The 19,424-nt window shown below is 34.2% G+C and overlaps 1 protein-coding gene across 2 annotated transcripts; it reads right to left on the reverse strand.

Moving 5' to 3' along the window:
- Positions 1-562: 562 nt before the first annotated feature.
- dlt (codanin-1 like protein dlt) lies at positions 563-10,580 on the reverse strand. 2 transcript variants are annotated; one of them, XM_089598474.1, is made up of 13 exons: positions 10,270-10,580; positions 10,030-10,118; positions 8,943-9,913; positions 7,570-8,563; positions 7,210-7,492; positions 6,846-7,119; positions 6,612-6,772; positions 5,933-6,541; positions 5,695-5,853; positions 5,216-5,572; positions 4,965-5,130; positions 4,598-4,866; positions 563-822 (listed from the first exon to the last, which is right to left on the reverse strand). In XM_089598474.1, exons 1-13 carry the CDS (start codon positions 10,354-10,356, stop codon positions 673-675), a joined length of 4,569 nt encoding a protein of 1,522 aa, XP_089454600.1. In that variant the 5' UTR covers positions 10,357-10,580; the 3' UTR covers positions 563-672. The 2 variants fall into 2 exon arrangements, with proteins under 2 accessions (XP_089454600.1, XP_089454599.1); XM_089598473.1 differs by having other exon boundaries at positions 5,641-5,853.
- Positions 10,581-19,424: the final 8,844 nt, after the last annotated feature.

The raw sequence follows: 19,424 nt of genomic DNA on the forward strand, positions 1-19,424 counted from the left end.
AAATTCCGTTCTTTTTAATTTTGTTTTAGAAAATGCTGGTACTTAATCGGTCATTTTTAAAAGATATTTGCCAAGAAATACGTGAAAATCAGTTTCAGGGTTATGTGACAGGCGGTAGCAGAAAACCGACACTGCTGTATGTAGATATATTACATGTGCTTTTTCACCACGCAATACTTCTCGAGGAGGGTTTAGGCAATCTTTTCGAAGCAAAATTGCCTAATTTCCCCCTAAGTAACCACGGGGACACACAAAATCGTATTTCACGGTTTGAAGTAAAAAAACCTCCGATCGTCCGTTCGTCATACGATACTCAGCTTAGCCTCGGACGCTTTTCTTTTCTTTTCCGTCCTTGGGTTGTTATATACCAATTTTTTGTTATTGATATATGAATCCTAATGTTTAAATCAAATTTCACTATTTTATTAAATGAAGTGAAATCAAAAACACAAGCAAAAAAAACATTTTTTTACAGAAGTTTTTTACGTTTATTGCTAGAAAAGCAATTAAAACAGTACATTACAAGTCAAAATTTTAAAACTGTTTAAATAATTATACCACCTGATTAATAGTACAATAAACGTACTATTCAAGTTTAAGTCGAAACGTATTTACAACTTAAATACACTTACATAAAATTTCATGACAACTTCAATATAAAAATAAAACGTTTTACATCAAATTAAAACTGTCTTGGTCTATATCACTATAAGCTCCGGCAACCCATCTTAATAAGAATCGTATTCTTTCACTTTCTTCATCCATTAATTCGTAATCATCTATTACTTCTCTTAAGCAAACTGACAAATTTTTCATTGTTAGCTGAAAATTAAATAATTTTAGTCAAGTATTATTATTATTGTTATTATTTTTTTAATTTATTTTTTAAACATATTAATCGTACTCTAAAAGGTTATGATTTCTAATTTTACAGTTAAAACACTTCACATCAATCAGAAAATTTATTTTTATAATTATGTAAGAATTGATACAAATTTTATATTATACTTCGTAACAGTATGAGGGAAATAGGTATTTTCCACGTTGTTTTTAAATCGGAAAATTAAATTTCCCGACTGTCCATAAAAAAAGTGCGGAATAGTAGTTTTTGTACATGGTGGCTCATGTCATCAGAAGAAAAAAAAAATCAGACCCGAATAATCTTTGAAGCAGGGCTCAAGGGACTTCTTATGCTTGTCTTGATTGGATATACACCATGAGTGAACTCTATTTTTTCTAATGAGAGCGTAATAAATGTCAATAGGTAAAAAAAAACACCTAAAGTAGGAGAAATATTTTTTAGTGTGCAATGAACGGTTTTTTTCATGCATTGAAAATATCTTAGCTTCTAATACTGGATAAGACATTGGAATCATGCAATATAGTCCCCTTTATCGTTTTAGCTTTTGTGCTCGTTCCGATGATAGTTTCATTTTTTCTTTTTGCTCATCATTTGTAGAATAGCAACGAGTTATGTTTGGCAGTGATTCTGTCACCCAATGAAACAGTTCTCGTGGCGTTCGAATGTTTTCTCTGAAGACTTTCTCTAGAAGCTAGTCTCACCTATCGCGTCACAGGATCCTTTCTCATGTGAAGTGGGACAAAAATGCAACTCTACAACTATTTTGATGTCTTCCATGTGTGATAAGTAAGTTAGATCGAATATTAGTATTTTACAATGTTCAAGCCTCTTTCCATGACATTTTTACACTGACACACGAAACGAAGCGGAGTTGCAAATAAAGAATTCTATTACTTTGAACTTTAACGTGAAAAAGGAAATGCTTTGGTCGCAGACGAAAAGCAGCGCACAGCTGATCCAACAGCCAACGAACTTTTAGTGGATTAATTTTTTTTCAACGCTCAATAATAATTTTTTTTTTCAATCAAGATTTTTTTTCCAACACGTCAGGAGATTCGGTTTGAAAAATTGATTACTCATAAAACCTTTTTTTTCATGCACATATTCAATGAATAGTTGTTAATTACAAAGATGATTTTTAACATTTTTTGCAATTTAATTTAAAATTTTGAAGTTACGTTAAAAAAAAGTTTGGACCAAAGTTGTAGATCTTTTAATTATCTACAAATTTTTTATTTAGCTTTATTTGATATGCGTTACAGATTTTTCTTTTTATCAGCGAAAAATCGTTTCTTGGCCATTACGCGCTAAATAAATTATTATTTTAACAATGATTAATGGAAAAGGTACCATGTTTCAGAAGCATGTTTTTGACGTAAAATTTGACTAAGATTTGGAACTATGAATTTTTGAAAACGAGAGACGAAGCCAAAAAACTCGCTATTCTTGAGTGTCCGATCACATATATTATCGGAAATATGAAAAAAAAATTCCTCGCACACGTACTTATCCCTTTTTTTCGATATAAAAGTTTCAGACAAATCGAAAAGGTGTCGATCAAAAAGGTGTTCGGTTTGTAAATGAATTACCCATGTATCAGTTATTTAACTTAATTCACTTCTAACTTTACTCACTTAAAATTTAAAATTTACATCCGATGGCGCAATTTTATCCTTTCTAGAAATGTTCACTGATAGCAGCTCTTTTAGCATCTTGCTTAGTGAAATGCTAGCAGTATTAGGAATAAATTGGATCTGTGCAAATATGCTATTAATTATGATGTAATTATCATAATCGAATCCTGGCTAAAATCTAAAGAATCTTTCTCCCTAAAAGGCTTCGAATCAGTTACATTCGATAGGCTGGAAGGCGAGAAAGGAGGCCTTGCATTTTTTATTAGAAAATGTATCATTTTTGGTGTCGCAAATTTAATAATAGTCTTGAATACGGTTCCATTTTAATCCATTTCAATCAAGAAGAGATCTTTATTCTGGCACGTTGCAGACGTCACAACAACGTCACAACAGACGTCACACGTTGGAGATTTTAACGCCCATCGTGTATTATGGGGAAACGGAAAAAATTGTTCTAATGGAAAAATAATAACTGATAACCTGGACCTGGAAACTTTCTTTCTTTTGAACGATGGTCCTTCTACCCATTGTACAATCACTCAAAATGAATGCAAATTCTTTGCTATTGACCTAACTTTTATCCCTCCCAATTTGGCCTTGACATCTGAGTGGTCGACCCTAGACGATTTATGGGGAAACGATCACTTTCCCATAACTATTCAATCAATGTTAATCTTGAATATTTACCTAAAAGGGACTATAGCTATAAAACGAATAAACTAAACTGGAAAAAATTCAACTCGCTACTGAGCTCCAATCGCAACCACTTCTCTGTGACGGACTTCATTAACACTGATGTCCTCGAAAGGTACAAACTCTTCATAAAATTCATAAATAAGTCGACCATTACTTCTTTAAACTATAAATACAAACAACCTACCACTTTTCATAACAACGCTAACTTCTTTACTAACTCTGAAAAGCACAATAGTTAAACAAGATGGAAAAAATGATAACTACAACTGTATTTGGTGGAACGAAGAGTGCGAGAAAGCTGTTTGTCTCAGAAAAGCTGCTTTCAAATCACACATCTACCGATGTGATTTACAATTTTTTGTACACTTTTAAAAAGTCTTGGGAGAAACAAGACATGTCTTAAAAAATACTAAAAACAAATCAATTTAGAACCTATTGTAAATCTATAGGCCACAACTCACATATATAAGATATTTGGAAAAAAATCAAAGCCTTCAGAGTATGTCCTCAACCGAGCAATTTCTAATTCAGAGAATAAGAGATTCTTAGATACAATTGATATGACTCTTGAAAAGTTAACTGAAAGTAAAAAGCTTTCTTGCACTTCGTTTGATCCTAATCAAAAACTTTGAAGTGGAATCGTTTTGGACATTTGTTGTGATTGTGAATAGTATTTGAGGTACAACTACTATGGAAAATAATTTTTTCAACCAACTTTTTTTTGAACGATTCTTTAAGGCATTGTGAGCCACTGACACAAGAATAACTTATATAATTCATACGTCAACTTTCAACCACCAATTAAGGTACATACTTTATGTATAATTATTTAAATTCTATATTGACCAACCCAATAATATATAATTGATTCAACAGTTATTTTACTAATTTATGAAATCGTTTAAAGTATGGTTGTGTGCTTTTTGCTCTAGTAAAAGTGTAAGGTACTTCTGCAAATGAATGGGAAAAGAAAAAAAAACTTTACTTAATCTAAGTAAACTGTGTAATGTGCACTTTTATCCTCACTATAAAAATGTACCAACTTAAGTTTTTACAAAAACAATTTTTTAAACCTTACCTACTTTTTTTACTTTACTTGCTTTGGGTTTGGGTGTACTTTTTTTTTGTTTACCTTTGGATGTTTACTGTGCCCTCAGTAGAAAAAATAGAGTTTGCACCTGGTACGCAAGTCCAATTAGGGCAAGCACAAGAAACTTTTCAGGCACTGCTTTGAAGGTCTCTCGCGCCTGGTGCTTGCTCTGGTGACATGTGTCACGAAACATAATAACTACTATTTTAGAGATAAAACTTTACAAGATATTTTTTTGTACTGATAACATGCGCCGCTCATTTCTCTATAAAAAATCTACAATTTCATTAAGAAATACTACAAAAATATACTTACAGTATCCCAATCCGTCCTCAATACAGCAACAGCTTGCTCACACAAGTCATTGATGGGTAAAATGTTTTCTTTGATCAGTTTTTTCATGAATTTACCACAAATCAGCCAAACGTCGTTATTACCAGAGCGTACTATTAATTCTATGTTTCTTGGACTAAGTAACCTCGATAATGGAGTCTCTGCTTTGAATATTTTTAAACGATCTATTTTCCACGCTCTTAAAACTTTTTCTTGAACTTCATCCGTAAATAATTCAGGGCGGTAAGTCACTACAAAATTAATATACATTTTATTAACACATTTCATAGTTTGAGTCATGATATTAATATTCAAAATAAATTATTTTTTACGCTTATAAATCACTTACTTGAAAATAAACACAAGTCGATACTTAAAATTATTATCATTTTTTCGGGAATAGATTTCAAATCGCTGCGCTCTGTCAAGCACGCATGCAATCGATCCCAAAACTTAGATAACGTTTCTTGTGTTAATAGCATCCCTCTACTTTCAAGTAATTCAAAAATTAAATGCTAAAATAAAAAATAATTTTTGATTAACGATGATAATACTTGGATTATGTTATGTCAAGTTAAGATAAAATTCAGGGTAATTTACTTTAATCTCATCTATAATCTCTGTAGGACTCGGTGCACTCTGGTTATGGTATTTTTTATCAACTATTACCTCATCATCCAACTTACATGCCTTTTTCAATTCGAGGACAATATCTTTTGTGAAAATAGAGCTGCCAACAATGTGAGACCAAATCCATTGATCTATTCTATCTAAAGCCATTCTCGTTGCTATTTTTATACACATGTTTTTAACAGCATTCAAGCAATCTTCGGATAATAGCGCTGTGATTGATTGAGTAACTCGAGCTTCGCAGATTCCAGGAATCACTTCTTCTGTCCTCTCTTTTATATTCTTCACAGCTTTTGCTGATATTGCATTAATGTCCTTTGACAGGTACTAAAAATGTAAATAAGTCATTAGTTTAATTTGCAATGAAATAAAATTTTAAATAAGAGAATCATTACATTGATGATGAGTTCAGTATCTTCTACTGAAAATTTGTTATAATTTTTATCTACCATTTCCTTCACTGCCTCACTATTATTTTGTCTCTCAACAGGTAACAATTTGTCACGAATATATTTAACACAACTAGATGCTACTCTTTCTGCCACGTAGTCTACAGTTTTTCTGGTGGACATTGGTTGACCGTGAAAAAATGCTTCTTCCAATTGAATCTAATAGAATAATCAATAATTAGTATAAAACCTTAAGTAACTTGTAGCACGTAAAATAACACGCAACATCAACACGTACCTCTAAATTTTTGGCACTTGTTTTTTTAAGATTAGATTTTTCTAGTTGACTACTAACTGGAGTAACATGCCTATACGACGCACTATTTACATTAGGCTTTCCAGATATCAATAAAATATTCAACTCTTTTAAAAATGGACAACAATTGTACAATATCACATCATCAACAATCTCTAATTTATCTAAAAACAAGTTATGCTTAACCGAGACCATGGACGTCTCGGCATCGGTCAAGCTATCACAATCAGCTTTTGTATTTAACACCTGTGTTTCGCGAATCATTTTCAGTACCCTGCTGTTGTACTTTGACTGCCACATACAATAAAATTCCACTGGGAATACTGGTAATTCAAACAACCAGCCGATCGAAAGCTTCAACAGAATCGCAGTTTTTTGGGACATGAGCTCCTCCTCGTTGGTTGCTGCGAGATAGTTGGACGCTCGATAAATACAATAGAGCATTTCTAAGACTTTTTTATAATAAGGCAATCTAAGCGATGCGTGATCCATCATCGCCAAATATTCCACCAACCATGGAACCGTAAGTGACAATTTTCCTAATACCAATGCTGATTGCAGACAATATTGTAAATCTATTCGTGGTAAGCACTAAAAACATCAAGAGTTAAGCGATACTTTAATTAAGGGCTCAATTGAAACCAGATTTACGTTTACTCACTTCGCTTCGTAACATCACTTGAGAACTTATCACGTTTTCCAGCATACTAGTTTCTGACCTGTATGGTAAAGCAATCATGAATCCTAAAAATTTTGCAAGAAGCTTCAGCTTCGACATGCATAGAATAAAATTTTGTTTCGTCTGCTCGTCAACGTCGGTTTCTGTAAAAAATTACACATTATTAATCAACATACTACAATTTTTGGAGATCTAACGTGCACAAATATAATTAACCTTTTTCCTCAACGTCACTACCGACAAAGTGTGAATTGTTGAGTTCCATAATTTCATGCACAAACGTGTTTTCAAGATACGTGTAAAAGGAAGGATTGGCTGCTAATAAAATAAAGTCTTTGTAAAATTCTTGAATTCCAGGAAATGAGGGTAATGGCACCGGGCCATTTTGAGATAATGGTGTAATCAATTTCTGCTGCAGCTGCGTAAACTTTCCTGGATTACTGTCTTTCAAGTTTTTGAGAAAGCTGACAGTTTCTTCGTCCAAGTCTTCCTAGAGTTTAAAATGCACAACAGTTGAAGTTTATACAGAAAGCAACGTTCGCAGTTAAACGAACGATGCAACATCAATATTATTGCATACCTGATTCCTACTTTGGATGCATGAGATAAGCATTTGGGACTTGAAAAGTCGCGTGAAGTGAGTTAAATTTGTGACATCGGCATTTAATCCAAGGATACTTCTAATTTTGCTGCCCAATGCAATTTTGAAATTCGATCCGGGTAGCAGGTGATTGTCTTTCCAAAATTTCAAAATGTCATAAAACATATCACGCTGCTTACGAAAGGAGCTAAATGCTACTGGTGTCGGGAATTCATTGCAATTATCCGTCTCTATTTGGAAGCATACATTCAAGTCTACTGTACTGAAACATTCATGATAATCAAATTGTTAAATTTGTACTGTTGAGTAATACCTTGATAATAAAATTTGTTAACTTACCCAATACTTAATACAGACTTCATTTTATTAGCTTCAGTAACTTTAATGTTGTATACCAAATCTAAATATTCACACAGTTCTGGTTGATACGATCCAATGAGACTATTTTCACAAAGCAATTTCAAAGTCACTCTGTCCAAGCACTTTAAGAATTCTCGTTGAAGGTTTAAAACTTGAGTAGAAAAGTATACACAATTGTGTGGGTTGTTGAAATTCTTTTCAACACAATTGTCAGTGCTTTCCGATCCTTCAAGATTTCTATTGTCCCTTGCATCGTTTACTTTACCATCATCAGTTTCACTGACCGTCATCAATTTTACTTTATTGTCTAGCATGTTCAAATTGTCTCGCGTCATACTTGCTAAATTTATAGAATCACAATCTTGCAAAAATTTGTTATCTTGAACTTTGTTCTCCATATCATTTTTAATATTGTTGTCTAATGTGTTGTCTGACAAGCTGTCAAAATTTAAAGACTTTCTTAATGACGAAGAACTCTTTTTTAAGCTGTTCAAACTATCATTTTCTATTTTATCTTCTGTACTTTGTTTAACAAGAGATTTCAGTTTTTCTGTATTTTTATACTGAACAGTAATCAAGTAAATAATAAAATATAATTCTGTCATCGGATTAAGAACCAAGTTATGATCTAAGAAACCACTGTACACCTCAGCCAGTACGTTTAGAATTTCAATGTTTTCTACCAAAGTTCTATTGGGAGTTATTGTAACAACCGGTTTTATCGTTTTTTGAGACGTGTGAGGAAATCTTTTCCACCTACTTTCATTTTTCTCGTCAGTTAAATCTTTCTTTGTATCTTTGTTATCATCCAAGCAAGGTTCCGGTTTTTTCTGTCTTTCAATTTTTATCAGTCCTCTTTCAACTTGGAACGATTCATTATCAGCAGATTTATCGATTGGTGGTACATCAACAAACTGAGGATTTTGAGTAAAAGGTCTTGAAACGTCTCCAAAAGCAGTATTTTCGTTGGTTCCTGGAACATTCGTATTAATGGCTTTTTGTAAAACTTTCCGCATTCAACTTACATGGCAAAGTTTTTTTATCAATAAAACCTGATTTTTTTTTCTTACGTTTGAATACTCAGGTTGTATTAGTAACTTTAAATTTTAAAAAGAGAACAATTTTCATGTGTTCTCAGTATGCTGAATAAAAACAAGAATATTTCTCTACCGAATGAGTTTATAAAAAAAAAAAAGAGACATACCATAAGCAAATAAAACATTAACTATATCATATTACAATAATAATTTGCAATATCAAGTTTTATTTGACAGTCTAAAGTATAAAAACTAATCATTTTTCAATGGGGCGTTTATTAGATTGATCATAGCAATATTAATATAATACAGTACCTTTCTCATTTGTGACATCAAGAGAAGTAGGATTTACTTTTCTTTTCTGTTTTGTCTTGTTATTAGATGTGTCGGAAAAAACACTTCTTTCATCTTCTTCATTCGATTGTTCATTGCACGATGTTTTCATTTTGTTGGATTTTTTTCCACTACTTTTTTTGGCGCTTCGACTCTCAGCTCCTATGAAATCCCCTAAACTAATATTTTGTCTTGAATGATTTTTTGAATTTTTGGATCCACTGTTTTGGGATCTATCGGGCGTACTTGTTGAATTTTGTTTATACTGTCTGTAATTTTTTGGGCTATTGTTATGCACGTATTGAAATTTTGAATGAATTGGACTTATCATAAACAGAGAATCGTTGTGTAATGATGAGAGTGGACTTTGAAAGTTATGGTTTGATACCGAAGAACTCGATTTTCGGTTAGAGTATGATCGATTCAAAGAGTCATCTTTGATGGGAGTACTATAAGCACTCACGCCAACAGAAGTACTGCTTTCAAGACTGGGAAAGGACTCTTCATAAAAACTAATGTTTCTGCTAACATCAGCTTGTTCATAATCACAATTTTCTTGAAATGCAGGATTGATATTACCAAATTGATTAGGACTGCAGCTTTTTAATTCAACTCTTTTTTTAGCTTTAGTTACAGAGTTTGTCTTGACCAGAGGTGTACTGTTATTGGAAGTTCTAAATGTACTATTTGAGATAACTTGACTGTTTTCTCTGAAATTATCGCTTTCTGATAAATCATGTATGATCGATGTTGCACTATTATTACTAAAACCAGAAATGTTATTACTCTGTGATACTGAAGCTGACTTTCTTATTATTTCTGGTGTGGAAAGTGGAGTATTTTTCATGACCTTCACGTCTTTTTTGGCTGGTTCATTGAATTTACTTGTTCGCAAGTGAGATAAAATTTTTTTGGCTGGTGTTTCCCCAGTACCACTAGCAGTTTTAATAACACTAAAAAATCAAAGTAAAAAATTAAGAAACTACTTAAGATTGAAACTAAAAAAAAAAAATGCTCGAATCGGATCCATTCAGTGAATAAAAAAATTGACCAATCAAACCGTTTTTACCTTCCAAACTGATCTTGCAGGTAATTCAAGAAGAAAAAAATAAATTCTTCTTTTGTACAAATTTTGCTGAATTTCAGCCACTGCATTTCCTGAAAAATCCATTTAAGGTCATGGATTACAATTGCTTACTAAAAGCTATAATAGTAATAATAGTAATAATAAAGCAAAAAATATATATTTAGAATGACGAGCCGTAACCCCACATGCAGGACACTCAAGTTGAGAAAAAATTACACTTACGCCAAATTCATCGCTTGTTAGCCAGCTGATTACATCCTTGGGCGAATCTTTTAAATTCATCAAATCGTTCATGAGCCGATGTGCCATTTTTGCAACAACAAAGTAGATGTACAGTGCAACAGAGGGGTCATGTATCCAAGTATGCTTCGTTTGTTTATGTAAGGTACTTTAGTATATGGATAATGAGAAGCAAAAATCACACTCTTCAAACCACATGTCGTTCGTTCGGCATTTTCATATGGTTTAATTCATTATCTCAACAATGCCAAATACGAGAAAATTTTTTCCTTTTACTAATGCATGACTATTCTCTTCTCTGTCTGTAAGCAGCTAAAGCTTAAGCCAGAGATGAGTATAGAGAGATTGGAGCTATTCACATCGACATTTTTTGCTTATTTCATTGTGAACGTTCATATTGAAAAGGGGGTTCCACTGTTCCGCTAAACTCAAAGTAAGTGAACAGACTGAACAGACCTATACCTCTTTTTCCATTTATAGGCAACAAAGCCTATGGTCGCAACTATGGGTGTTTTCCGCAATCGTCACTAGCGGCGCTCGGAGACAAAATATTTTTTCCGAGGATGCAAGGTTTAAGTTGGTAGCACCTTGCATCTCCGATTCCAGTTTCCAAGTCCAAACCGCTCCCGTTCTAAAGCGCGAGAATTTGAATTACAATTTATAGACACTTGAAAAAAAAAAAAAAAATGTATAATCATAGGGAAGCCAGTGCAAATTGCATTAGAGAGCAGTAATGTATAATTTATAAATATATTTGTATAATTACTAATACATAATCTAATATTCGATTTCAATGAGGCTCTTTTACCGTCAAGCTTGAATCAGATGGTGCCAGGGCACGTCGCGGCTGTCATGGCCGTTGCACTCACACACCGTCAAATTTACAGTAGTAGTGTATTGTGTCCGTGAGCCTATCTGTGTGATGAGCAAAGCATAAGACATAACCTTTGTAAATGATTGCTGTTGTTTGCAGACAATTTTTGTTTGCATTTACGTTTAAAGATAGTAGGAAAAATGAAGTGCAGTGTAATATCCTGCGATAAGAAAATGCAATTTAAATTTCCTTCTGATAGTGTGATAAAAAAAAGTGGCTCGAAGCAATTGGGAGACCAATCATTAGTAAACAAATACATAAATAGCCTTGTAAATATAAACTAAAATGTACACTTACCTGTCCACGAGTTCTGCTTTTCTTCCACTGACTCTTGCTCCTTTCCCTTTTAAAAGCTTCTTCAATTCTGAAACTTTTAAGCTCCCATAATATTCTTTCTTGTCTTCCTTATTCATTTCAAAATTTCAAATATTGCGCTTTACCACTACACTTTAATTTCCTATGTACATACAATACTGAAAAGTAATGTTGTGTGAGTGAGACGGCTATGACAGCCGCGACGTACCCTGGCGCCATCTGATTCAAGCTTGACGGTAATCCTCATAGATGTTAACCATAACTATTTTTGTTATTTATAAAGTTGCTATTATAGTACAGCAATACTATATGATCTATAGTAATAATAATAATGATAATTATAACAATAAAATTATTATTATTACAATAATAATAATAATAATAATAATACAATAATAATAATAATAATAATAATAATAATAATAATAAAACTTAATATGATTACTATTATTAATTACTGAAATGACAAAATATTGTAACTACTCGCATGGAATTCTCAATTTTTTAATTTTTGGTCTTGAAATAAGGATTTGTCATTATAATATTCCGAAAAATTCAATCCCAAAAATAATTAAACCAAAAAATTGTGTATAACAAGACTATTATTTTGTTAATTACGAAATGATACGCAAATTTGGCTCGACAATTAAAAACACCACTTAGTCAAAATTTTTGTTATTTACTTACGAGGCTTGATGAAGTTATTCTAAAACAATAATCTAGTTCTTTTGATCTTTAAGTATATTACTTCCTATACAAACAAATATATCAGTTTTTCTGCAGCATACCAGCGTTAGACATTTTCTGCTTGTACGGCAGTAATTATGTGAATACAAAATAAAAAGTTTACATTGTTTATGCTGTTGGCGGCAAGTTTACAATTTATCTTTTACCCGAAAGTATAAATATATAAGAGGTCGATATTCAGGTAAAAGATAAGTTATAAACCAACCGCCACTTCTATCGTCGATATAAAATAAAAATTTAACGTTGTTTGTGATGTTTGCAGCAAGTTTTCAATACATCTTCTACCTAAATGTTGATCTTTTATATATTTGTACTTTCGGGTAAAAGATGAATGGTAAACTTGCCGCCAATAGTGCAAACGAAATCATCTTTTTATTTTACATCTATAAAAATTGTTGCGGCTGGTTTACAATTTATTGTTTGGCTCTAGGGCCAAAAATGCCTAAAACTCTCGTTGAGAATTTTAGGGCTACTTTTTAGTTCAAAAATCCGCAACGCTAGATGGCGCTGATCAAATAAATTGTTACTAATACTTACAGAAGAGCCATTTTATTAATTATAAACCAGCCGCAACTAATTTTGTAGATATAAAACAAAAAGATAACTTTGATTGTACTGTTTGCGGCAAGTTAACAATTTATCTTTTTTCCGAAAATCTACCTCCAAAAGTGTAAATATGTAGGAGGTCGATCACTCAAAAGTGCGCAGCACAATGGTATTTTTGAAAAATGTATACTTTCATAAATAGGTACTACTTGATGTGATAACTGTTTCTTGAAACACGGCTAAAATATAAAATAATAAATAGGCCTCACCACGTGATCTAGACATATTTTAAGAAAAAACGTGAAATTTGTTAATCCAAGTAAAAATAAAAGTTTTTGCGCCTAAGAAAATATATTTATATTGTTACCTACGAGGTTATATCAAAGTTATTGTTGATTCTGTTAATTTCAAGTAATATTTTTATACTTTGGTGTAAAATATTTTGCCTTTACTCAAAAAAACCCAACTTGTAGCGATTAATTTAAAACTTATGTGTGTTTTATAACCACACTTGTTTTCTTGGATGACAAATGGATTGATTGTACGTTTGTATATTAAAGCATATATATTTTTGTTATCAGTACAACAGTCACTGTACCAAATTATACGAAAAATTAAATAGCACAGCATGAAATTTTTATCAGATGTGAAACAAAAACCAAAATCATAAGTAAAGTGGTGTAAAATTTATTTTAAAAAAATATATACATATATAAATATTAGACTGTTACAGGATACGTATTCATGACAAACTGTATCGATTGTAGAACTTAATTAGTTTTAAAATTTTGCAAAGACTACTTGTGTTACTAAAGATGTACATCATTTTGGAGCAAAAAACAAATTGCACCAAATCTTACATGTAACGACATACTTTTCAGAGTCTTACAATACAATTCAATTATATGACATAGAAAATCACATATTCTGTTTTACAAAAAAAAAAAATATATACATATATTAAGTACATCGATCTGTACCGATTTAGTTCTCTTATATTTACATACTATACAAGTCACGCACAACGGGTAAAACATAAAATGTCCATTTTTGGCAACGTGGTCAACAACATTGGGAGACCACTGCCTTGAAAATATCAAAAAAAATCGGATGCTGGGTCGACATTAAATCTACAAAATCCGGCTTATTGATGATATTCTTCGCATTAGTCGCGATAAACCGAAGAGCCCTGTGCCTCAACCTGTCGACGTCGTGTCTATCCGCGAGGACCATGTACTCGACAACGTTGTCGGCGCTCACTTTTTTCACGAGTTTGTCCACACACATCTTTTTCAGCTGCTCGATCTGGTACTTGTCCGCCGCGTACAAAAGGTCAACGGCCACGTCACCCAAACCCTTGACCTCCCCGGTGTACATGAACCGCAGCATTTCCCGCAGAGTTTTGTACTCAATGTCCTCGACGTGGATGGTGCTCGTCTTCTGCTCCACCATCAAAGTGCGGAACATGTTGGCGAACACCGGACTCTTCACCGCCAGGACGCACCGGTGGGCGTACATCATTTTACCACCAGCCACGACAACCACGTCGCTGAACTGCTCGTTGTCCAGGAGCATCTTGTAGTCGTCGAACGCCTTGGCTTTTTGCCGCAACAGAGCGTACTTCTTCGGGTGTTCGTCCAACTCCTCCCAGTCGCTTCCCGAATCGTCGTCCTCCTCGACATCCGTCGTCAGATAAACGTCGACCTTGTGGAACCAAAACTCCACCATGAACACCTGTGGCCCGGCCCTCGTGTCGAAGCAATCGCACTCCAGCATCGTGGACTCGCTCGACCATTCGGTCCGTGAGAATTGGAAGCTCCGCGTGCCCGTGTTGTTGAGGAACCGCACTTCCACGTCGCCCTCGATTTTTTCCTCGTTTTTCAAATTACAATGCAATATCTGGTCGTATTCCGTTTTTTCGGAAGACTGTGCAAACGGGAACGATTGGGTGGTCAGTTGGAGCTGCCACTTGTAGCCCAGACAAGGGTCCTTGAACACTGGCGACACTACTCTCCCGTTTTGGCTGATGTCGCTCAGGAATACCGTCCACCGGTAGTGGTTCAGTTTCTGACCGATCACGCCGGACGTGCAATCGATGTCCAAGTTGAATGATGCCATTTTCTTTCTTGTATTGAAATCGCACTGCACAACCAGTCCTTGGTCAACTGTTTGTTTTGGTATTCTTTGACTGATGCCTTTGCGATGATTTTCAAAAAGTGAATATTCGAGGTGATACTCGTGGAACAGATAACTATTCTTTGACATTAACTTATTGTGGAGAACATAAGCTACGACTGATGCCTTTGCAATGATTTTCAACGTACAAATGTAACGAAGTGAAAATGGATATTTATCATCGTTCATTTAGTTGGTCGTTAATAGCCAAGTCAGTCTTGGGATTGGTCAGCTACCTGATAAGCGCTTAATGAATTTGGCCCCGGGGCCTTTCTTTTAGACCTCCACGTGCGCTTTCGCTATGAGGTGGCGTACAAACTTCATGCGAAAAATTACGTCAACTGTTAGTCCGAATTCGCTTCTCGACTTTCTATGCGTTCATCGACAACTTTCTTCATGGCTATACTGATAAATGCACATACGATGCAAACAGCCCAATGCGCCTATCTTCGAATATCTTGTATTCACCAATATTTCAAACTTTTCGCAAGAATATTGAATCTAACGGCCTTTATTTGTCAATTGTTTTAGCAAAACTTGGTACAACTGATGGAGTAGTCGACAAAAGATTGGTCTGGTTACTTGTAGGAAACACTACAAAGTATTTATGGAAAAAGATATTAATATAAACTAGAGTCTTACCAATGTGCAAGCTTATAGTCATATTATGGTCCTTATAAGCTTGCACATTGTTAAAACTCTAGTTTATATAACGTCGATGAACGCATAGAAAGTCGAGAAGCGAATTCGGACTAACAGTTGACGTAATTTTTCGCATGATGTTTGTACGCCACCTCATAGCGAAAGCGCACGTGGAGGTCTAAAAGAAAGGCCCCGGGGCCAAATTCATTAAGCGCTTATCAGGTAGCTGACCAATCCCAAGACTGACTTGGCTATTAACGACCAACTAAATGAACGATGATAAATATCCATTTTCACTTCGTTACATTTGTACGTTGAAAATCATTGCAAAGGCATCAGTCGTAGCTTATGTTCTCCACAATAAGTTAATGTCAAAGAATAGTTATCTGTTCCACGAGTATCACCTCGAATATTCACTTTTTGAAAATCATCGCAAAGGCATCAGTCAAAGAATACCAAAACAAACAGTTGACCAAGGACTGGTTGTGCAGTGCGATTTCAATACAAGAAAGAAAATGGCATCATTCAACTTGGACATCGATTGCACGTCCGGCGTGATCGGTCAGAAACTGAACCACTACCGGTGGACGGTATTCCTGAGCGACATCAGCCAAAACGGGAGAGTAGTGTCGCCAGTGTTCAAGGACCCTTGTCTGGGCTACAAGTGGCAGCTCCAACTGACCACCCAATCGTTCCCGTTTGCACAGTCTTCCGAAAAAACGGAATACGACCAGATATTGCATTGTAATTTGAAAAACGAGGAAAAAATCGAGGGCGACGTGGAAGTGCGGTTCCTCAACAACACGGGCACGCGGAGCTTCCAATTCTCACGGACCGAATGGTCGAGCGAGTCCACGATGCTGGAGTGCGATTGCTTCGACACGAGGGCCGGGCCACAGGTGTTCATGGTGGAGTTTTGGTTCCACAAGGTCGACGTTTATCTGACGACGGATGTCGAGGAGGACGACGATTCGGGAAGCGACTGGGAGGAGTTGGACGAACACCCGAAGAAGTACGCTCTGTTGCGGCAAAAAGCCAAGGCGTTCGACGACTACAAGATGCTCCTGGACAACGAGCAGTTCAGCGACGTGGTTGTCGTGGCTGGTGGTAAAATGATGTACGCCCACCGGTGCGTCCTGGCGGTGAAGAGTCCGGTGTTCGCCAACATGTTCCGCACTTTGATGGTGGAGCAGAAGACGAGCACCATCCACGTCGAGGACATTGAGTACAAAACTCTGCGGGAAATGCTGCGGTTCATGTACACCGGGGAGGTCAAGGGTTTGGGTGACGTGGCCGTTGACCTTTTGTACGCGGCGGACAAGTACCAGATCGAGCAGCTGAAAAAGATGTGTGTGGACAAACTCGTGAAAAAAGTGAGCGCCGACAACGTTGTCGAGTACATGGTCCTCGCGGATAGACACGACGTCGACAGGTTGAGGCACAGGGCTCTTCGGTTTATCGCGACTAATGCGAAGAATATCATCAATAAGCCGGATTTTGTAGATTTAATGTCGACCCAGCATCCGATTTTTTTTGATATTTTCAAGGCAGTGGTCTCCCAATGTTGTTGACCACGTTGCCAAAAATGGACATTTTATGTTTTACCCGTTGTGCGTGACTTGTATAGTATGTAAATATAAGAGAACTAAATCGGTACAGATCGATGTACTTAATATATGTATATATTTTTTTTTTTTGTAAAACAGAATATGTGATTTTCTATGTCATATAATTGAATTGTATTGTAAGACTCTGAAAAGTATGTCGTTACATGTAAGATTTGGTGCAATTTGTTTTTTGCTCCAAAATGATGTACATCTTTAGTAACACAAGTAGTCTTTGCAAAATTTTAAAACTAATTAAGTTCTACAATCGATACAGTTTGTCATGAATACGTATCCTGTAACAGTCTAATATTTATATATGTATATATTTTTTTAAAATAAATTTTACACCACTTTACTTATGATTTTGGTTTTTGTTTCACATCTGATAAAAATTTCATGCTGTGCTATTTAATTTTTCGTATAATTTGGTACAGTGACTGTTGTACTGATAACAAAAATATATATGCTTTAATATACAAACGTACAATCAATCCATTTGTCATCCAAGAAAACAAGTGTGGTTATAAAACACACATAAGTTTTAAATTAATCGCTACAAGTTGGGTTTTTTTGAGTAAAGGCAAAATATTTTACACCAAAGTATAAAAATATTACTTGAAATTAACAGAATCAACAATAACTTTGATATAACCTCGTAGGTAACAATATAAATATATTTTCTTAGGCGCAAAAACTTTTATTTTTACTTGGATTAACAAATTTCACGTTTTTTCTTAAAATATGTCTAGATCACGTGGTGAGGCCTATTTATTATTTTATATTTTAGCCGTGTTTCAAGAAACAGTTATCACATCAAGTAGTACCTATTTATGAAAGTATACATTTTTCAAAAATACCATTGTGCTGCGCACTTTTGAGTGATCGACCTCCTACACATTTACACTTTTGGAGGTAGATTTTCGGAAAAAAGATAAATTGTTAACTTGCCGCAAACAGTACAATCAAAGTTATCTTTTTGTTTTATATCTACAAAATTAGTTGCGGCTGGTTTATAATTAATAAAATGGCTCTTCTGTAAGTATTAGTAACAATTTATTTGATCAGCGCCATCTAGCGTTGCGGATTTTTGAACTAAAAAGTAGCCCTAAAATTCTCAACGAGAGTTTTAGGCATTTTTGGCCCTAGAGCCAAACAATAAATTGTAAACCAGCCGCAACAATTTTTATAGATGTAAAATAAAAAGATGATTTCGTTTGCACTATTGGCGGCAAGTTTACCATTCATCTTTTACCCGAAAGTACAAATATATAAAAGATCAACATTTAGGTAGAAGATGTATTGAAAACTTGCTGCAAACATCACAAACAACGTTAAATTTTTATTTTATATCGACGATAGAAGTGGCGGTTGGTTTATAACTTATCTTTTACCTGAATATCGACCTCTTATATATTTATACTTTCGGGTAAAAGATAAATTGTAAACTTGCCGCCAACAGCATAAACAATGTAAACTTTTTATTTTGTATTCACATAATTACTGCCGTACAAGCAGAAAATGTCTAACGCTGGTATGCTGCAGAAAAACTGATATATTTGTTTGTATAGGAAGTAATATACTTAAAGATCAAAAGAACTAGATTATTGTTTTAGAATAACTTCATCAAGCCTCGTAAGTAAATAACAAAAATTTTGACTAAGTGGTGTTTTTAATTGTCGAGCCAAATTTGCGTATCATTTCGTAATTAACAAAATAATAGTCTTGTTATACACAATTTTTTGGTTTAATTATTTTTGGGATTGAATTTTTCGGAATATTATAATGACAAATCCTTATTTCAAGACCAAAAATTAAAAAATTGAGAATTCCATGCGAGTAGTTACAATATTTTGTCATTTCAGTAATTAATAATAGTAATCATATTAAGTTTTATTATTATTATTATTATTATTATTATTATTATTATTGTATTATTATTATTATTATTATTATTGTAATAATAATAATTTTATTGTTATAATTATCATTATTATTATTACTATAGATCATATAGTATTGCTGTACTATAATAGCAACTTTATAAATAACAAAAATAGTTATGGTTAACATCTATGAGGATTACCGTCAAGCTTGAATCAGATGGCGCCAGGGTACGTCGCGGCTGTCATAGCCGTCTCACTCACACAACATTACTTTTCAGTATTGTATGTACATAGGAAATTAAAGTGTAGTGGTAAAGCGCAATATTTGAAATTTTGAAATGAATAAGG

This window comes from Copidosoma floridanum, unplaced genomic scaffold, assembly GCF_036245765.1.
Source record: "Copidosoma floridanum isolate Cflo_tuat_1 unplaced genomic scaffold, Cflo_Japanese_pri ptg000006l, whole genome shotgun sequence".
In the NCBI taxonomy this organism is placed as follows: Eukaryota; Metazoa; Arthropoda; class Insecta; order Hymenoptera; family Encyrtidae; genus Copidosoma; species Copidosoma floridanum.

What these genes read in the sequence shown, in the direction of transcription:
- dlt (XM_089598473.1), bottom strand. Translation starts at nt 10,356, where the DNA reads ATGGCACATCGGCTCATGAACGATTTGATGAATTTAAAAGATTCGCCC. An exon ending in TAACAAGCGATGAATTTGGC is followed by an intron (nt 10,119 to 10,269) that starts GTAAGTGTAATT and finishes TGGATTTTTCAG; the next exon opens with GAAATGCAGTGGCTGAAATT. An exon ending in ATACTGAACTCATCATCAAT is followed by an intron (nt 5,573 to 5,640) that starts GTAATGATTCTC and finishes TTACATTTTTAG; the next exon opens with TACCTGTCAAAGGACATTAA.